The sequence below is a fragment of the Plasmodium vivax genome, chromosome 13, assembly GCF_000002415.2.
Source record: "Plasmodium vivax chromosome 13, whole genome shotgun sequence".
Taxonomy (NCBI): domain Eukaryota; phylum Apicomplexa; class Aconoidasida; order Haemosporida; family Plasmodiidae; genus Plasmodium; species Plasmodium vivax.
Window position 1 is genome coordinate 289,059 of NC_009918.1, and position 17,332 is coordinate 306,390.

General features: G+C 43.6%; 3 protein-coding genes across 3 annotated transcripts, besides 8 other annotated features; 2 read left to right on the top strand and 1 right to left on the bottom strand.

Annotated features, from left to right (window-relative positions):
- Positions 1 to 113: 113 nt before the first annotated feature.
- PVX_084430 (hypothetical protein, conserved) lies at positions 114 to 1,737 on the bottom strand (the record flags this gene model as incomplete). The annotated part of the gene is made up of 2 exons (XM_001616503.1): positions 1,425 to 1,737; positions 114 to 1,229 (listed from the first exon to the last, which is right to left on the bottom strand). Exons 1-2 carry the CDS (start codon positions 1,482 to 1,484, stop codon positions 114 to 116), a joined length of 1,176 nt encoding a protein of 391 aa, XP_001616553.1. The 5' UTR covers positions 1,485 to 1,737.
- Positions 1,738 to 2,079: 342 nt separating this feature from the next.
- Positions 2,080 to 2,904, top strand: PVX_084435 (50S ribosomal protein L29, putative; the record flags this gene model as incomplete). The annotated part of the gene is made up of 2 exons (XM_001616504.1): positions 2,080 to 2,292; positions 2,620 to 2,904. 2 exons carry the CDS (start codon positions 2,080 to 2,082, stop codon positions 2,902 to 2,904), a joined length of 498 nt encoding a protein of 165 aa, XP_001616554.1.
- Positions 2,340 to 2,362: a microsatellite.
- A 498-nt stretch (positions 2,905 to 3,402) lies between the features above and the next one.
- Positions 3,403 to 3,429: a microsatellite.
- A 409-nt stretch (positions 3,430 to 3,838) lies between these two features.
- On the top strand, positions 3,839 to 17,134 carry PVX_084440 (hypothetical protein, conserved; the record flags this gene model as incomplete). Its single annotated transcript, XM_001616505.1, has 4 exons — positions 3,839 to 4,063; positions 4,306 to 16,427; positions 16,630 to 16,786; positions 16,994 to 17,134. The coding sequence occupies 4 exons, from the start codon at positions 3,839 to 3,841 to the stop codon at positions 17,132 to 17,134; spliced, it is 12,645 nt and encodes a 4,214-aa protein (XP_001616555.1).
- Positions 7,648 to 7,667: a microsatellite.
- Positions 13,057 to 13,086: a microsatellite.
- Positions 13,379 to 13,406: a microsatellite.
- Positions 13,866 to 13,888: a microsatellite.
- Positions 14,378 to 14,421: a microsatellite.
- Positions 15,301 to 15,373: a microsatellite.
- Positions 17,135 to 17,332: the final 198 nt, after the last annotated feature.

Genomic DNA, 17,332 nt, shown 5'->3' on the forward strand with positions numbered 1-17,332 from the left:
AAAAAAGACAAATAGCACACACGCAGGGGAAGCGCGTCGCACTGTTCCGACATAGACGAAGGGGTGCTCGCGTGTGCGTAGGAGGGAGCGAGAAATGCAGAATTTTAAAAAAACTACTTAACAATGGCGTACAATGACTGCTTCACAAAATTTAGCTTATCTTCCGGAGCGCTCGGCAGGCGCTGCTTATAGAGAAGCAAAACTTTAAAACCGAGCCTTTTAAATAGCTCATACCGTTCGGAAAAATAGGGAGTAAGAGTGAGGGTCCCCTGAAAAGTGTCATCATTGCTTATACATTCTACAATTAAATGAAAGTCCTTCACAAAAATGGGCACACAATAGTTATACATATTTAGGACCTCCATTTGGCAATTCAGTTTGGATAGAATTCCACGGACTTCTTTCACAAAGGGGTAATCTAAAAGTCTGTTTTTTCTCCCCAGGGAGCTCTGAAATGACCGTAAAAAAGTGAGCACCGAATTATCCACATATTTTTCATCCAGCCATGAGCAGAACTTATTCAGAATGATTAGCTGCACCTCCTTTGCAAAGCACACATAGCTTAAGTAACTGGGGGCAGGAATGGCCCTATCTGAACGAGGCAATATCAGCCAAAAGCGCAGCAAATCATTTATAAAAGCTGTCAAAGTAAATGATAATGCTTCATTTTGGTACTCCCTTGCAACTTTTATCCTTAACAGATTGGGAATAATTTGGTACATCACCTTTTCCTCCCCCTTCTTGTTAAATGTTAACACTTTGAGTCTTTTCACCAATTTGTGAAGGTCCTCCTTTTTTAAAATTATGCTAAAAAAATGAGTGCATTTTAAAATATCCCCTATTTCGTATAAACTGTAAAAATTAATGTTTCTGAAAATATGCTGACTTATTAGCTTTATCTTTTCGCAGTCTCTTTTTTGCATCCTCCGTAACGAAATAAGCTCGCTAAGCATTTTTCCATTTCGCTCGATTTTCTGTCTTTTCGCGGGGGTCTCACAATGGGGGGTCATTTCATTACGTGTATACCCCCCTTCGTTACTACTCCCCTTTTTGGCGGATCTTCCATCACCGTGTCTGACTAATTCGTTATACGCGCAGACGGAGTAGCTTTCGCTTCCCTGGCAGAAAAATGTACTTCCTCGTTTGCCCTCCAAAGGGTCGCACGTGGCTGCTCTACTGGCTGGGTGGACAGGTCCATGTGCGCTGCTACCCCCCACGCGGCTGCGCGCCTTCGCAGGGAAGAAACAAGTCAAAAGGGGAAAGAAGTGTGCAATGTGAAACTGAGCAGATGTGCAACTATGCAAATGAGCTACTTAATCGACACGTGGGGGAAGGCCAAGTGGGGGCCGCATCGCCCAAGTGGCCGCGCTCATTTGTGCACGTACGCATCTGCACCATTTGGTGGCTAAAAAAAAAACGCTTACCACCATGCGCAAGGGTGAAAATTTACTCCGCAGAAGTAGGTTTTTACAAGCCATGCTCATCTTATCAATTTTAGGGACAAAAAAAAAAAAAAAAACACTCCTCAGTTGGCGAACCACAACTGATCATCTGCCCTTATACCGTTCAACCTTATGTAGTACGCGTAAGGTATACATTTTTAGGCACACCAGCAAGGTCTCTGAGGTTATACGTGCATTTTCCTCTTTTTTTTTCCCACCTTTTTGGCGCTTTTTACATTATTTATCGAAATGTTATCGCCTCCCTTTTTCGCACCATTTTAAACAGCGGGTTGGCAAAAATGCGGTTTGAATGCCGTCTCCGTTTGTGCATACATGGAAAGGGGGGAGTCCTCATTGAATGGCCGCAGCTTTGTCACGTACCCTCGTTTTACCCTCTTCCACTTAATTTTACTCCATTTTTATGTAATTTATTTTTTCGTGATTCCCTTTCTACTGTGCTTATCCCAAAGGGGCTTACTAAAAATACACAGCAGAGGGGCACGGGTCACTTCCCCCTTAGCAGCGAAACGCGCGAGATGAAGCCACCTTGTGCGCGAACACACATAGCAGACCAAACAAATGATCATATTATGCGTGTGAACCCCCAACGCTTCTTACCCCTACATGGAGAAAAACAATGAACCTTTATTTTACGCCCCTCTTGTTTCTCCTGCTCTGTAAGGCATACATAATTAGAGGGGTGAATTTAAGAAGAAAATGCGTCTCTTTATTTTTAACGTACAATTTGAGTAGCGCGCTTAAGAGCAGTCACCAGAGTCCTCTGTTTTGTTACAAAAAAAGAGTGAAAGCGAAGGAACTTCGGAAGTTATCAACTGAGGAGCTGGAGAAGGTACACACGATCACGTCTGTTCTATTTTGACAAGTGCTATACGCTGCAGAGTGTTTTTTCGCCTTCCCTATCTGAGAACATATGCGTAGCGCTCCTACGTGGGGCACCTGTATATTCATAATGTATTCCCCCACAAAGGAGCCTTCACATGTGCTCAGAAGGGGAAATAACTGAAGACGCGCCAAATGTGCCCTTTTGCCTTTTACCCTTTGCCCTTTGCCCCTTTGCCCTTTTGCCCTTTGCCCTTTGCCCCTTTGCCCTTTTGCCCTTTGCCCTTTTGCCCCTCCACCACCAACACCGCAGCACCATTTTTCTCACCCCCGGCAGGAAATTATCAAGTGCAGACTGGACATACAAAAGTTCCAACACCAGGGATTTCACGATATACATAATTACAACATCTATTACGAGAAAAACGCCAGACGGAAATTAGCGCAGCTGCTGACCATATACTATGAGAGGTACCTTGATAAGAACGTGCGGATAAAAAGCAGCTCTTCTGAAGGAGCGGACTTCAATTCGGTACCTCCCCCACAGGGGGGCGAAGAAGCAAAGGAGTTAAGTAGCCACGAAGAGAGAACCACAAACAGCAGTAGTGAAACGAAAACGTGACTCTGGGGAGAGGCGCCACGGGAAAAATATATAACCCGTTTTATTTTCCTAAAGCGTTTGTTTATACCCACTTACGTGTGAACCACTTGTCGAGCGTTCGCGCATGGTGAGAGGAGGCCCCATTTGGCGAAGCATTCTGGTAGCGCCTGATTTGGCAGGCCCACATGGGCATGGGCCTATGCCTATTTAGGGATCTGCATAATGGGGGCATATATATACCTATAGCGTATTTTCCGCATGTTCAAGCACCTGTTCGACCTGAACGTTTTTGCCTCACGCTTATTGCCTCAATTTTTTTCATCACTTTTTTTGTCAATTTGGCCAAAATAGATGCTTTACGATAATTCGCAATCACGTGTCATTTCTGTGCATTCGTGGAGGCGCGCATTTTCGCGCGTAGCTTATATGCATACGAATATACATACCGTGTATGTATTTTTTTTTTTTTGCCCCCCACGGGGAAGCAGTTAATTTTCTTTCTCTTTCCACCCATTTTGCCAAACGGAGTATTTTTCCCTATGCGCAAAAAACATGTCATATATACTTGGCAGGTATTTCATCTACAAAGCGTTTTGACCCATTTGTTAGGGGCCACTTTGTAGTTTTTTTTTTTTTTTTTTTTTTATTTTCCCAATCAGATAGCCGTTACTGCCACGCGGCTGCGAAGAATTGCTTCAACTTCTGAACCACTTGGCAATTTTTGGTAGAACATTTCTTCGCCCATGTTTTTACGCGCTTCTATTTCTTCCTGCAAATAGTTAAAAGGAAGCAGCGGCAGGGCTGCATACGCGGGCATCTACATATATAACAATCTGCTCGTTGTACAGAGGCATCGTTTGGAACTTCCCTTACGTGGGAAGTATGGCCTGTAAAAATCTGTGCCTTTTCCCAGTCAACGCCCACCCCATTTGAATCATTTTCCAAATTGTAAAAAATGAAGAAGTCGTTGAAAAATATCAAATTGAAATTAAGGAACAAAAAGAGGAAGGGAAACTTCGTCTCCTTCTACGACAGAATAAAAGAAATTAATGAGAAGGAGAAGCTGCAGGCATGTAGCGTGATCGGAGGCGCGAACTACAACGACGGCTTCGCTTCGCAGTGGATAAGTCGCGAATCGAAGGATGCCGAAGGTGGGGAAGCAAATGCGAATTCGCCCCGCGTATGCGTGCGTGTGGGGTTGCGCGAGTGAGCGGTGGTATATACGCCAACACGTACACCGCATGCGCGTCGACGTAGAACGACGGACAGCAGCGGCGGAAAGCAGACGCGTTTCTCTCCCCACCAACCGCATTTCCGTGTGACCAATTTTGCTTGCCCTCCCCATCATACTGCTCTCTTTTTCCCTTTTTTTTGCCCCCCTTGATAGACCTCAAGAGAACGAACTTTTACGCAGCGCTGCAGGTGTACCCCCAAAACTGCTTCAACAGTGACTTCAAAAAATGCTGCAGAGAACTACAGCCGTATGCGAAAAACCTAATGCTCATTTTGCTAAACAAGGACAAAATCTTTGGCACCATTTTGAAGTACATACAAAATAGCAAAATCCAAAATGACGAAAATTATTTCTACAAATTGTTGGTGATCCTCATAAAGGATTTAAAAGATGAAAGCAAAAAATACATAGATCAAATTTTAAAAATATTATACGATAAAATTAATTTTAACAATTTGGATTTGTTGGAAGAAATATTTAATACCTATGCAAATATATTTCGAATAATGAATAAAAAAATTATAAGTAACGTGGATAGATATATAAAAATATCCCTTCCACTGTTACAGCATCGAAATAGTATTGTGAAAATTTTCATTGCGGATAGTTTTTCCTACCTGTTGAGGAAATTATCCCTACACGATTTAATGGAGTGCTTTCAAAAATTATTTTCCTTTTGCGATTGTGTGAAAAGGAACAAGGTAAGAGATTATTGTGATACAGTGAGCCTCCTCATGTTAGAAGCTCTAAAAGTGGACAAAGACAAACTGTCCAGAAAAACTCTCCCCTTTTTGAAGTTTATCATTTATTCGCTATTCCTAAGGGAGACATATTATTGTGAGGAGACGGAGACGCATTATGAGCCAATTGAGGATATACAATGTGTGGACTTCCTAAAAAAAGCAGTAGCGAACTTCCTCATTGATATTTATAATTTTACGAAAAATGGCACTTTTGAATTTGTGGAAATATTTCTAACCTTCATTTTGAGAAACTACTCCATCCTGTTTAGGAGATTCTACACCGATGTGTTGGTTCAGTCGGACCAAAGTACAGAAGCGTTGCATTTGCTGATCAGTCAGAGGGGCCCAAATGGGGTCTCCCCAATTTTTCCCTCTTTAGCCAACGCGGAGGGGCACCCTATCGAGGTAGTAGCTCCTGCGCTTGGTTTGCATAAGGAGGATAGCGGCGGAGCGGAGGCTGCCCCATCTGGAGCACCAGAAAGGAGCTCCGAACTCGGCAATAGCAGCGGCTGCGGCAGCAAATGCCGCTCTGCTGACGATCACCCACACTTTTGTCACACCCAAGCGCAGTCCCCCGAAACGCAGAGGAAGGCCTTTTTTGCGAAGGAAATTTTCCACAGCTGCACGAACTTTTTTCTGAAAAAAATACTAAACATATGGATAGAAAGAAACAGCCAACAGAAGAGCATCATTGTGGAAACTGCTCTCCGCGAGTTGAGTAAATACGCGCAGGATGTGAATCGTCTGAAGTTAAATCATGCCTCCTTTTTTTACCTAAGCAATATCTACGACCACGTGTTCTTTTTGCTAAATCGGGACGTGGTTTCCAGTGAAGGCATAAAAAATATGTTCACTTCCCTCGTCCGGGTCTTTATGAACATAGTGACTGCTGAGCAGTGGAATAACGTGAGTGGCCTCCACCCCCTAAGAGACTCCCTCTTTCGCTCTTTCATCCTCAACGTGGATGAACTGTTAAGCAGAAAAAATCACAGCAGCGAAGATTCACACATGAACGATGTTTTGAAGTGTATATTTGTACACATCTCGAGGGATGTGCAGAAGGTTGACATATTTATGCGTGAAAGGGAGTGCCACGTGGGGGAAGGGATGAAGGGGGGAGCTGGTCCAAACGACTTTCCCGAAGAGGAAAGCACGTCTAACAAAATTGACCCCTACAGCATCTCCGACGAGGGTGCCAATCTGCATTTGGGGAAAATATTCCTCCTGTTTGACATTTTGAAGAGCACAACAGGGTGGGATAGTAGCACCGCGGAGGAGGAAGAGGCCGCTGCGGAGTGTAAAAACGTGCACAAGAAGAAGCGGCAAAATGGAGATCTACGCACAGATGAGCTGGCGGACTACTGCAAATTTAGCAGCGAGAGGGGTGCCCTCCACCATGGGTCTGACAACGCCCGTAAGAACAGCATCCGCCAGGGGGATTCCGCACCACAAATGCAAACAGAGCTTCACAATTTATTTTCCATCACCTTTGAGAAGGTAACAAACATACTTGCCATTTTGAGGCGAATTAATGAGTGTGCCAATGTGGAAAGCTCAACGCACGAGAAAAACGGGGAAGAGCTACCATACGAATCTGTGAAAAATCTCCAAACAGTAATACAGTTTTTATTTGCATACGTCAGCCTACTCACAGAGATAAGCAGAACCGACGTGGCCACACTCCTTCTATGTGCAAAACGCAGTGGTAACAAAAATGAGGAGCACAATTTTTTTACCACATTTGGAGAAATATGCGAAAGGGTGGAAAAACTAAAAAGTGGCCACTGCATAGGAAGGAAGCTTCACAAGGAGAACTCCCCTCCTGATGTGAATTTCCACCTGAACAGCATCATACTGGATGGAAATGTTATGATGACAACGTTGGCCAAGGGAATGTATGAACATAGAGCGGTGATCGAAAACGTCCTCCCAAACAACAACCACTTCTTAGTCAACTGCTTAAGCAAGTGGGGTAAGCACGAGGTGTACGCTGTGGACTACTTGAAAAAAATAAAAAACATACTCACCAATTTGAACGAAATGGGCTATTTTGCACAAAAAAGGGATGACTTGTTTGCATATTTAAAGGCCCTTAAAAAGCTGTTTCTCTGCCACGACAAGGGGAATAGGAAAGAGTTCCTGCAAGTTATCCAATTCGTAGTAGGCATATGTATAGCACTCAGAAGGGACGAAGGAAGTCACCCCACAAATGAGCACAACAACACATCGGGGGAGAGTAACAACCCTGCGTGCTACGCCAAACTGTTGCCCCTTTTTGATTGTCTCATTTATTTAGAAAATCCAGAATATTTGGCCACGTACGAAAAGATTTATGAATCGAAAATTATTGACGTAGTAAATTATTTGACCCTTTTTAAAAGCTCCAACATTTTCAGCGATTACTTGCTGAAGGTGGCCATAAAAATTTGCGTTGTCGAATTGGTTTATCTGTTAAGTGCTAGCTTGGTGAGTATCCCCAAGGCAGTCACCGCTCACCTCAAAAACTTCCTACGCTCGTACAGCATAGACAAGCAAGTGGACGACGATGAGGGTTATCGCCACCAGCTGGAATACTATTCTTTTGTGCTGAACGAGGTGTTCAAAATGGGTAAGGAAAAGCTGCTCTCTGTGGAGAGGGAGGCAGGCAGAAAAGCTGCCCCAGGTGACACTTCCGATAGTGACAGCTGTGAGAAAGAGAACACTACGGATGAGAGTGCGAATCATTTTGTGGAGGAGGTGAACAAACACCAGAATCACAGTGGGAGGGATGTGCCTCTCCACTGCTTCACCCCCCTGAGGAACCTCATTTGGAACAACATAGAAGAGTGCCAAACTAACATGCAACAGTATGTGCACACGCAGGGAAACAATGCAGCGTGCACATTGCCAGAAAGCAAACATCTGAATGGTGAAAATGTCCTCAAAATTGCATTCACCACCATCCATATGGTAATCATACCGCAAGCGAACAGCCTTAACAAATCGTACAGAGCGAAGCTGCTAAACATGTACGTTTGGATAATGAGCTATATTAATAACCATTTCAGGCACTTCGTGCAGGAGTTAAAATATTACTCCCTGTTGAATGTACTGTTTGACATTGCTGGAAGTTTGAATGAGTTGTGTCACGGGCATGGGGGGGGGGCTACCCCGTCTATCCCATCTACGCAGCCACAAGTTAACCAAATAAACCGCGCCGTAGAAACCTTCGTCAGCAAATTTGCCTACAATATGCACATTTTGAGCATCCCCAATATGATCAAATTTTTGCATATACTCTGCTCGTACAACCAGAAATTGAACAACTACAAAAATGACATCGAGGAAATGCTACTGGAGAAGAACGTCAACATCACCAAGTTGCTGCTGAACATAAAGGAGGAAGACAGCAGCGGGATTATCCCCATTTTGATAAAAATCATTTTCTGCATTTTAAAAAATAAAATGAAAAAAGGAAATAAAAAATTGAAGAAAAATATGATTTTTTACCTCTCCAACATTTCTTGCGACAATTACTGCCACATTATTATTTCTGCCGTGTACCCCTTGGTGAATGTATACGAGGGATCAATTGACTATGGCAACTTGCTCCGGTACGCAGACAAGGAGAGGGTGCTGGTCAGTTTCCTCACCAACTGTCAGGGGAGGTTTGCGGCGCACTGGAGATACCAATGCGATACATGTGCCGTGAATTCAGCCATTGCAGAGGGGGGTCCAAACCGGGGGGAGGAAATCTCCCTCCGCTACGACGACGCCTTTAATCACGCCAGCTGGCACTTCGGCAACCACATAATTGAAGTAAAGAAAGACGCGCTGTTTAGAAACTTCCACTTCAACAAAAGCTTTGGCCTTTTTATCGAAATACTGAAGATCATGAAGTACAAGCTGGACACCTACATGGAGTTCTTTTTGCATGTCTTTGTCACCATAGCGCATTACATTAATGTGTACCACTTGATGAAAAGGAAGGCCAAGGAGAGGAGGATTTTCCTGCTGGTTAAGAAGATGGAGAGTCGAGACAAAGGTGGAGGCGGCGAGGGGGGGGAGGCGCCCCGCAGAGTTAGTAGCCCCGGAGAAAGTGAGTACAAGTTCGAGGCGAAAGATCACCACGATGAGGTTGACCACAACTTTGTTCACAACTTTGATGACGAGTGTGGCCCCCCCCGCGAACACTCTCTCCAGCTCAGCGCGAAGAGCTCCTACCTGAAGAACGCCAACAAGAAGTGCATCGAGCACATCCAGTTCATCATGCTGAACTATGAAGTGACAAACGGGAATTTGGAGAAGGCCAAAGATTTCTTCGCCTTCCTCTTCAGAAAAAATCTGAAGAACATAGGCAAGCCAAATTTGTTCCTGAAAATTCTGTTTGACATTTGGAGCAGGAACGAGTCGTACCACGGCTTCTACCACAGCATCATCCCTAACTCTTTGTCCGTTTTAATAAAAGCGGTGAACAACCAAACAGTTGTCAGCCGATTAAGTTACAGCGAATGGAATGCACTCACGGAGAAGGTGTTCGACGTGGTTTTGCGCCTATGTGGTTATGATCATGCGAATGAGAACGAGCCGAATTGGCGTATAGGGGAAGCCCCCAAAAGGGAGCAGGAGCGCATTCGGGGGAGAACCCAAAATAGGGAACTACTCACCATAATGGGAAAGGGAAAACATTCTGATGCGTCCCCTTCGAAAGGCATGAATATATTGAAGCCGCTCATTTCGGACATTATCCTATGCATTAAGAAAACCATCTTAAAAAGGTACAAACAGTTCCTTATAGAAAAGGAAAGAGGAGCAACGGCCCTGCGTAAGAAAAACAAAACGGATGAGTTAAAAATTATTAGCAATAAGGAACTTTACATTCTAATTGAACTGTCAGCCGTGAACAAAAACCAGATGTACAATTTGCACGTCATTAATATTATTATCACCTTCGTGCTGATCAATGCCAAGTCGCTACATAGCACGAATTCCGACCACGTGCAGAAGCTGAAACTTATATTGGTGGCTTTGAAGAGGTTACTCATTAACATATCGAGGGGGGAAAGTGAGCACCCAAGGTGGAGGGGCAAAAAGAAAGCAAATTGCAACTTGTCCTGCTATCAGGAGGCGGCGAGGCGTTCCTCGCCGAGGTGTGCAAATCAGCCCCATGTAGGTGATGTACAAGAGAAAAGAGGTGCTAAAAAAAGAAGCGTACACACATCGTATGGGCACTCCTACCAGCATGCCCACAAACTGTACGTCTGCCGCAAGCTAAAAACCATGGTGTACGAAATCGTCCAGAGGTGCTACGACGTCAGCTGCAGAGTGCTCGCCGGGGATCTCCTAATTATGATCGGCTGCATTTTTCTAAAAATTAGAAACATAAACAGATACTTAGAAAAGTTTAAAAAAAATATGGACGTCTTTTTGAAAAAAACGAACGAGCTTAATTATAACTCCAAAGTGGTCCTAAAACATATCGTGAAAATTCCCTTAAAAAATGACCAGGCTAGGCAGCATAATTATTATTACTCCTTCCTTCAGATTGCCCAGATATTTTGCGGCCTCAACATTTGCAATGAGAGGAACTCCCACCACGAATACGACGCGGATGTGCAGTTTTTAATTTTCCTCGACTTGTGCAATGTGAAAATGTCCACCGTTATGAGGGGGTATGCTTTGGGGGGGGAGGGGCCCCTAATGGGAAGGCGCGACAGTGGAGAGGTAAACAAGGGAGGGAAGAATGAGGAGGGGAAGACCGCTGACAGGAAGACCGCTGACAGGAAGACCGCTGACAGGAAAACCGCTGACAGGAAAACCGCCGACAGGAGGACCCCCCGCAAATTCACCTTTGATCACCTGTTTTCAAGTAGCAACAAGCTGTTCCACGAAGTCCTCGTGAGGCACTGCTCCTTTTTAATTTTCAACGAAGCGACCAACGAAATGGTTAGAGATAAATGCGTGTCGTTCGTTTTGTTCTTCCCCCAGTTGTTGAAGTGGCTACTGCGGGCGTGTGAAAGGGGCGATGCACGGAGCGATCAGCGGAGCGGCGAAAATGCCCACCGCCTGACCATCTCGCGAGACGTCAAAATATGCGTCCACTTCATAGTTAACATTATAATACCCAAAGCGCTGAACGCACTAAAAAAGAACGTCAACGAGTTTACCAAAATTGCGCTGCAGATTATCCTCACGACCTCGAAGATAGTTAACCCCCATATGGAGGCTCTCAAACGGTTAGGTGTTGAGCCCTTTTTAAGGGAGGTTAAAAATTCTCAAATAAAAAATTACGTGCTCAATGCAGACACGAATTCTTTGTTCTGCTTTAACGCCGTGAAGGCGCAGAAGACTGAGCAGAGGCACTCCGACGAACAGGAAAAGACGAATTTCAAAATGTTGGAAAAATTGCTATTTCAGGACTTACATCAAAACGTAGTGGAAACGTTTCAGGAGAGTAAGGCTCATCAGAAGGGGAGGAAAAATGAAGAAAATAATAAACGTAGATCCATAATTCAAAATATAATAGACCTTAAATCAGAAAACAACTCCAAAGGGGTGGAAAAACTAGTTGATATTACCCCCCGATTGAGCTACTACACAATTTCTAAAGTTGTAATTCCACTTTCATTGAATTACATCCTCCAAACGAACTCAAAAAAAGAAACGTACAACAAATCCCTCAGCGCAAATAGCATCAAACTGCTTGGCACCTGCACGGAGAGGGTGGGCATCAAAGTCGTTTATAACCTCCTGGAGCTGCTCCTTTCAGAGCTGAAGAAAAACTCATTTAATAAGGTATACATCGAAAAGGCAGTAAGCCACGTTGTGAGGACGTACGATTTTAGGGAGTTCCAGGGCATTGGCACGGAGCAGAGTTGGTTCCGCCCAGGAGCAGCAGCCCCGGATGGACTTCGAAACGGGGGAGAAGCGAACCGCGCCGTGGAGCGAAGTGAAAGGACCGAACTGGGGGGAGTCAAAGGGGTGGACACTGCAGTGGGGGAGCGGCATGTGAAGATCGCAAAGGAGGAAGTCTCACCAGGGGAGGTCGCACCTGAGGAAGTCGCACCAGGGGAAGTCGCACCTGAGGAAATCGCACCAGAGGAGGCCGCTCCACAGGAAGTCGCACCAGGGGAGGCCGCTCCCAGCCCGCTCTGCCTCAAGTTCGTCCGGCGCGTCCTCCCGCAGCTGAAGCTGCTAATGTTCGAAAAATCGCCGACGAACGAGAAGAAGAAGCAAAAGAGCTACATAAACGACCAGGTCGTTGACTACAAAAACAAAGAGGCAGTGGCCAAGGCGGACATCATCATATCATTTTTAGTAATTCTAAACAAAATGAATTACAATTTTGAGAAAGAGCTGCACAAAATAATATACAGGTTATGTTTCTTTTTGTCCTCCAAAAATAACAATGTAAGAAGCGAATCGAAAAAGACCATGTGTTATATTTCCATGTACCTCGGTTTGAGCTACTTCGATTTGATTATAAAGCAAATGTCGGATTACCTGACCAAGGGGTATCACGTGCCGATTTTTCTCTGCACGGTTAACTCCATCCTAGAATCGGTGCTAAACAAGAAGGACAAATTTTTAGATAAAAATTACCTAACCATCGGCCTCAACGCGTTGAACGATGGGAATATCAGAAGGTCCAAGAGGAAGGCCCCTTTCGCGGCTTCATCAAACCGCACGAACACCCCGCACGAAGCCATCTGCAACAACATCTTTAACATGATCAAGCTAGAAATAATAAACGAAATTGACAAAAATACTGAAGATGTAAATAAGAAGCATATAAAAAGAAAAACGAAAGAAAGCAAAAAGACCTATGGAAAGAATATCATCAAATTGTTAACCAATATAGTACCCGAAAAATGCATCGAAAATAACGTCCTCACATTTTTGGAAAGCTTATTCAGTGGGGAATCTTTCGAAAGTAACGAAGTGGATAAAAATTTTATTTTTAAAAAAAAATACATCTTTATCGTGTCGTCTTACTTCAATGATTTTGTAAAGGGAGTAGAACAGAACAAAAGTCTCTCCCCCCATTTTGTCCTAAACATTATTTACAAACTGGTAACCAAATCGGTGTATTTTTTCAGAGGGGACAACTATCAAAATTTGCGCAGTGTTATGAACAATTGCTCCATTTTACTTTTTAAATATAACCTCTCTGACCAAGCAGTGCAAACCTTTGGCAGCTTTAAAAAGGGTATCCAGTTTCATGTGCCCCAGGAGGAAACGGAGGAGAGGTACTTGGGGCTTAATTACCAACACAGATCTGTGCATTACCCTTCCAAGGGGAACAACAATATGCATATAATACAGGGGTCATTTCAGGAGAAAAGTATTTATGACGCTATTGGGAAGACGAAGAAATTTGATTTCCAGGTCCTCGCGCAGGTCTTGGCTAGGGTTGCCCTCAAGCTGTTAGCTTACGTGGTTAAGCGTTCGTCAGAGTTGTTCGCGGAGGAGAGGCGGTTAAGAAGTAGTGGAGGTGGTCCCATAAACGATGCTAATGATAACTGTGATGGTACTCTCCCCAGTGAGAGGTACCCCAGCGGAGCGGTCAAAGAAACGTCAACTTGCTACTCTGCGTCCACCACCGTGGATGATGGGTCGCCCAGCCAAAATGGAAATGCGCAAAAGGGGCCATTCACACACATCGCTAATGACAAGGGAAGCGCCGCGGAGGCAGTCGTCACCCCAGTGGGGGACAAATCTGCTAACAAGGGGGTAAACCACAATTGTGGGGACCCCTTTTCAAGCTTCCCCGAATTTATAGGCCGAATTGAACCACTCCTCGTGTACTTCTTCTGCTACGGAAAGGAAGACGTATTTGTGTTGGCCTCCAAGTGCATCAAACTTATTAAGCAGAAAAAATTTAGCGATTTTAAAAAGTTTGGAAAATTAATCATTCTTTCATCTGTAGATATACTAAAAAATATCCCCAACTATTACAGCAAAGAATTTGACAAGCTCATTCTCTCCTGCATTGACACCTTGACATATCTCATACGGGGAAACAACAAAAGTGATATTATTTCCTGGCTGAATTCGGACCTATCCAGTAGAGGAAAACCTACAGATGGTGTTGATGAGCCGACGAAAGACGAAACCCTTTTGAAGAAAAAGAGAAAACTGGAAGGGGCTACAAACAGAAGGGATTACCATGACCCGCTTGAGAACGCAGCCAAGTTGAAGAAACAGAAAAAGCTCAATTATCTGCTCGACGAAAAGGTCTTATCTACGTATTATCATCCCACCCAGGAGGGGGAAGAAGATTTGCCGCACGAACAAGAAGAATCGACGAACTCCCTACGCTACTGCCTAATTAACCAAATTTCGCTGCTACTAGAAAGTAAAAATCACGTGTGGGAGTTGCTCATATTATTTAAAAACTGCATGATGCGGGAAGACATAAATAATATCATCAGGAAAGGGTCGATTATCCTAAAAATGAACAGCTGCATTGATCAAATTTTCACCATCATGATAGAGGAGTCCCACAACATGAAACTGTCCTTTCTGTGTGGACAGATTTACGTCGATTTTTTGATGCGATTTCCCATATCAAAGAAGGAAAAGAAAAAAAAGTTTTTCCAAATTTTAAATAATTTAAATGATGAGAATGACGACTCTAGAATTGCCACTTTGAACGCTCTCTACGTCTTCCTCAATAGAGCCAACGCCAAGTTATTAAAGGAGGAATTTTATTACGTCATTTTTGCGAGCATCATAGTGCATTTTACTAATGAAACAAATTACAAGTGCAAGAAGATGTACCTTTTTTTGACCACTTTACTCTTCCAACAAGTGAACGATTTGGCCTATGTTTTTAATTCATATAAAATGTTAAAGCGAAACTTGTTCTTTTGCGCAAAGGCGTCTTTTACGTATACCTACTTGTATTTGCTTCCCCTCTTCTCCTCCATTTTTTCCGAGCGGATTGCTACATACGGGCAGATGGTTCAGGGTGATGATAAGCTAGCGCAGGTTGAGCGTGGCTCATTATCGAGGGAGCACCAAAAGGGAAGGCGCGAAAAAATATTGCAGCTAACATTGCAGGGGAGTGATGTATCGTCGGAAAATTACGAAAATGGGGAATATAGTACACGTCGCGAAGGTGCACTCAGTGTGGGTGACTCCCCAAGCAAGAGGCAAACCACCATTAGAAGCTACTTCATAAAGGAATTACTAAAAAGCACAAAAAGGTATAACGCGAAGAAGAACTTAAATAGAAGCAACGGTGCAGTTTCTCCCCCCCCCAGTGACATCACCCTTTTTATGAAAAACCAACTGGAAGACCTATTCCTATCGGTGATGTTTTACCTAATCGATCGGACGTGCGCTGATGTGAAGGAGTTCATGAAGGAGGACAAGCTGTCTCTTCAAGTAGTAACCTCCATACAAAGCATCACCCATTTTAGTGGCAACTATGAGGTATACGCACAAATGGACAAGGACTTAGTGTACCTCTTTTACAAGGCACTGGAGCAGATTTTTACCCATATGGACGTAGAATTGATAGAAAATTTGGTGCATGAAAAACACGCCCACAAAATGTACAAGCGCTATTTTTTAAAGGAGGACCGAGTGGAGTACCCCAACGGAGAGCGCACAGTGGATGGGGAAGAACCAAACGAAACGGCCAATGGAGATACCAATGGAGATACCAACGGGGACACCAACGGAGACGACACCTGCGGTGACAAATTAATTTTGTACTTTCTGCACTTCTGGAATTTGATCGTTCAAAATGGACTCTTCCATAAAAACCCATATGTGCAAATCATATCGCTGAAGATGATGCTAAGTTATATAAGTAACAAAATGGCACGTCCGTTTTTCCCTCTCCTACTGGTCAAGTTATATTCGTCCGATAAATTTATCATCAACCTGATTTTGAAGAAAGTTCTCTCCCTCCTCTTAAATTCGTATTTTCTGGAACATTTCTATATATACCATAAAGAAATTAGCGTTTTCCTCTCCAAGATTTGCGTGCTGTTGGTTAACTTCCCGTGGATTACCAACGGGTTTGACGACCAAGCTGATGGCAGAGGAGTATCCTGTGAGGGGTACAGTGCGGAAAGTAGCGGCGTAGTGAAAGGGCAGTTTGACTCATCTTGTGGTAAAGATACCCAACATTCACATGTCAGTGGTGCTCCAAATGGCCCTTCCCAGGAAACTTCCACAAAGGAAAGCCAACTGAACAACCATTTTAACGGCGAAAGTGATGTCGAAGGGGATGAAGAATTCCAAAAAGTGAACACAATTTTGGAGAAGGAGCAGAATGAGCAAGATAAAACTACTTCGTACGATCGGGTGGGAACCCTAATGATGCCAAATTTGAAGATAACCAAGGAAATGCTCTCCTACAGCAAATTCTTCCTTGTCATCGTTACCCTCTCACGTGCCATAAACATCCACTTGATAAACAAGAAAAAATCTTTTGTGAGAATTCTAACCATTTTAAGTACCTACAAAAATATAATTCAGGATTTCCCCCAAGAGCTCTGGGCCCTCGAGAATGAGATAATTAACATCGTCCTCCCCTCCCTGTACAAAGTAGCTTCCATATTTAAGAAGAAGTAAGTTTCGCCGCGCCCTTGGTGTGTGTGCGTTTAGTAGGCATTACGTGCCCGCTACTTACCCGGGGTGTGCCCCAATTCGTGTGCGAACAACGTGTTTTTAGATTAATTGTGGCCACTCGAGTGATGCTCCGTCTGTACTTATGTACTGCTCAGAAGTGCCATATTTTTCATTTCCACCCCCCTCTTTTTTTTTTTGCAGATTCTTTGTCGAGGATGAAAACATTTTCGAAGAAGTGAACACGTATAATAAGCTCCTTTACCTGTCCAGCTACGCGTGGGATATTATTTCCCTTCTGGAGGAAAAACTGCAAAACGATAGGGGCACTTTTAATAAAGCCTTCATTCAAGCGAGACAGGTACGTTTAGAAAGAAGAAAAAGTGTGCCTTTTTTTTTTTTATATATATCCTCCATATAGCACTTTTTTTTTTCCCATACACATTATGCATGTAACAATTTTATGGCTCACCCAAAGTGAAAGTCTGCAAATTTTATCGCATGCGCGCAGTACATGCATTATACATGTGTGACAATTTTTTTTTTTTTTTTTTACTCCCCCCTGCAGAGGATCAACCGAATTAGGTTTATCAAGAAAAAGAAGAAGAGTTTGTTAGCCTTGAAAAACCCCAAGTTGTTTACCCTAAATAAGTTAAAAAGGAGGGAGAAAAAAAAAATGGAAAAGAAGAAAATGAAAATGAACCTTTAGGATAAGTCTATATTTGTGGGGGGGGCTTCTCCACGGGGCCTCATCCGGCGCGATTGCGTACAAATGTAAATGTATTTTTTTTCCTCCATCACAAATGTTTATCTGCATATCTGCTACCTTCATTTTAACAGTAGAAACACTCATTTTACAAACTAAGACAAAATTAAAATGAAAAGGCGGAGGGACCCCCCGCTGGCC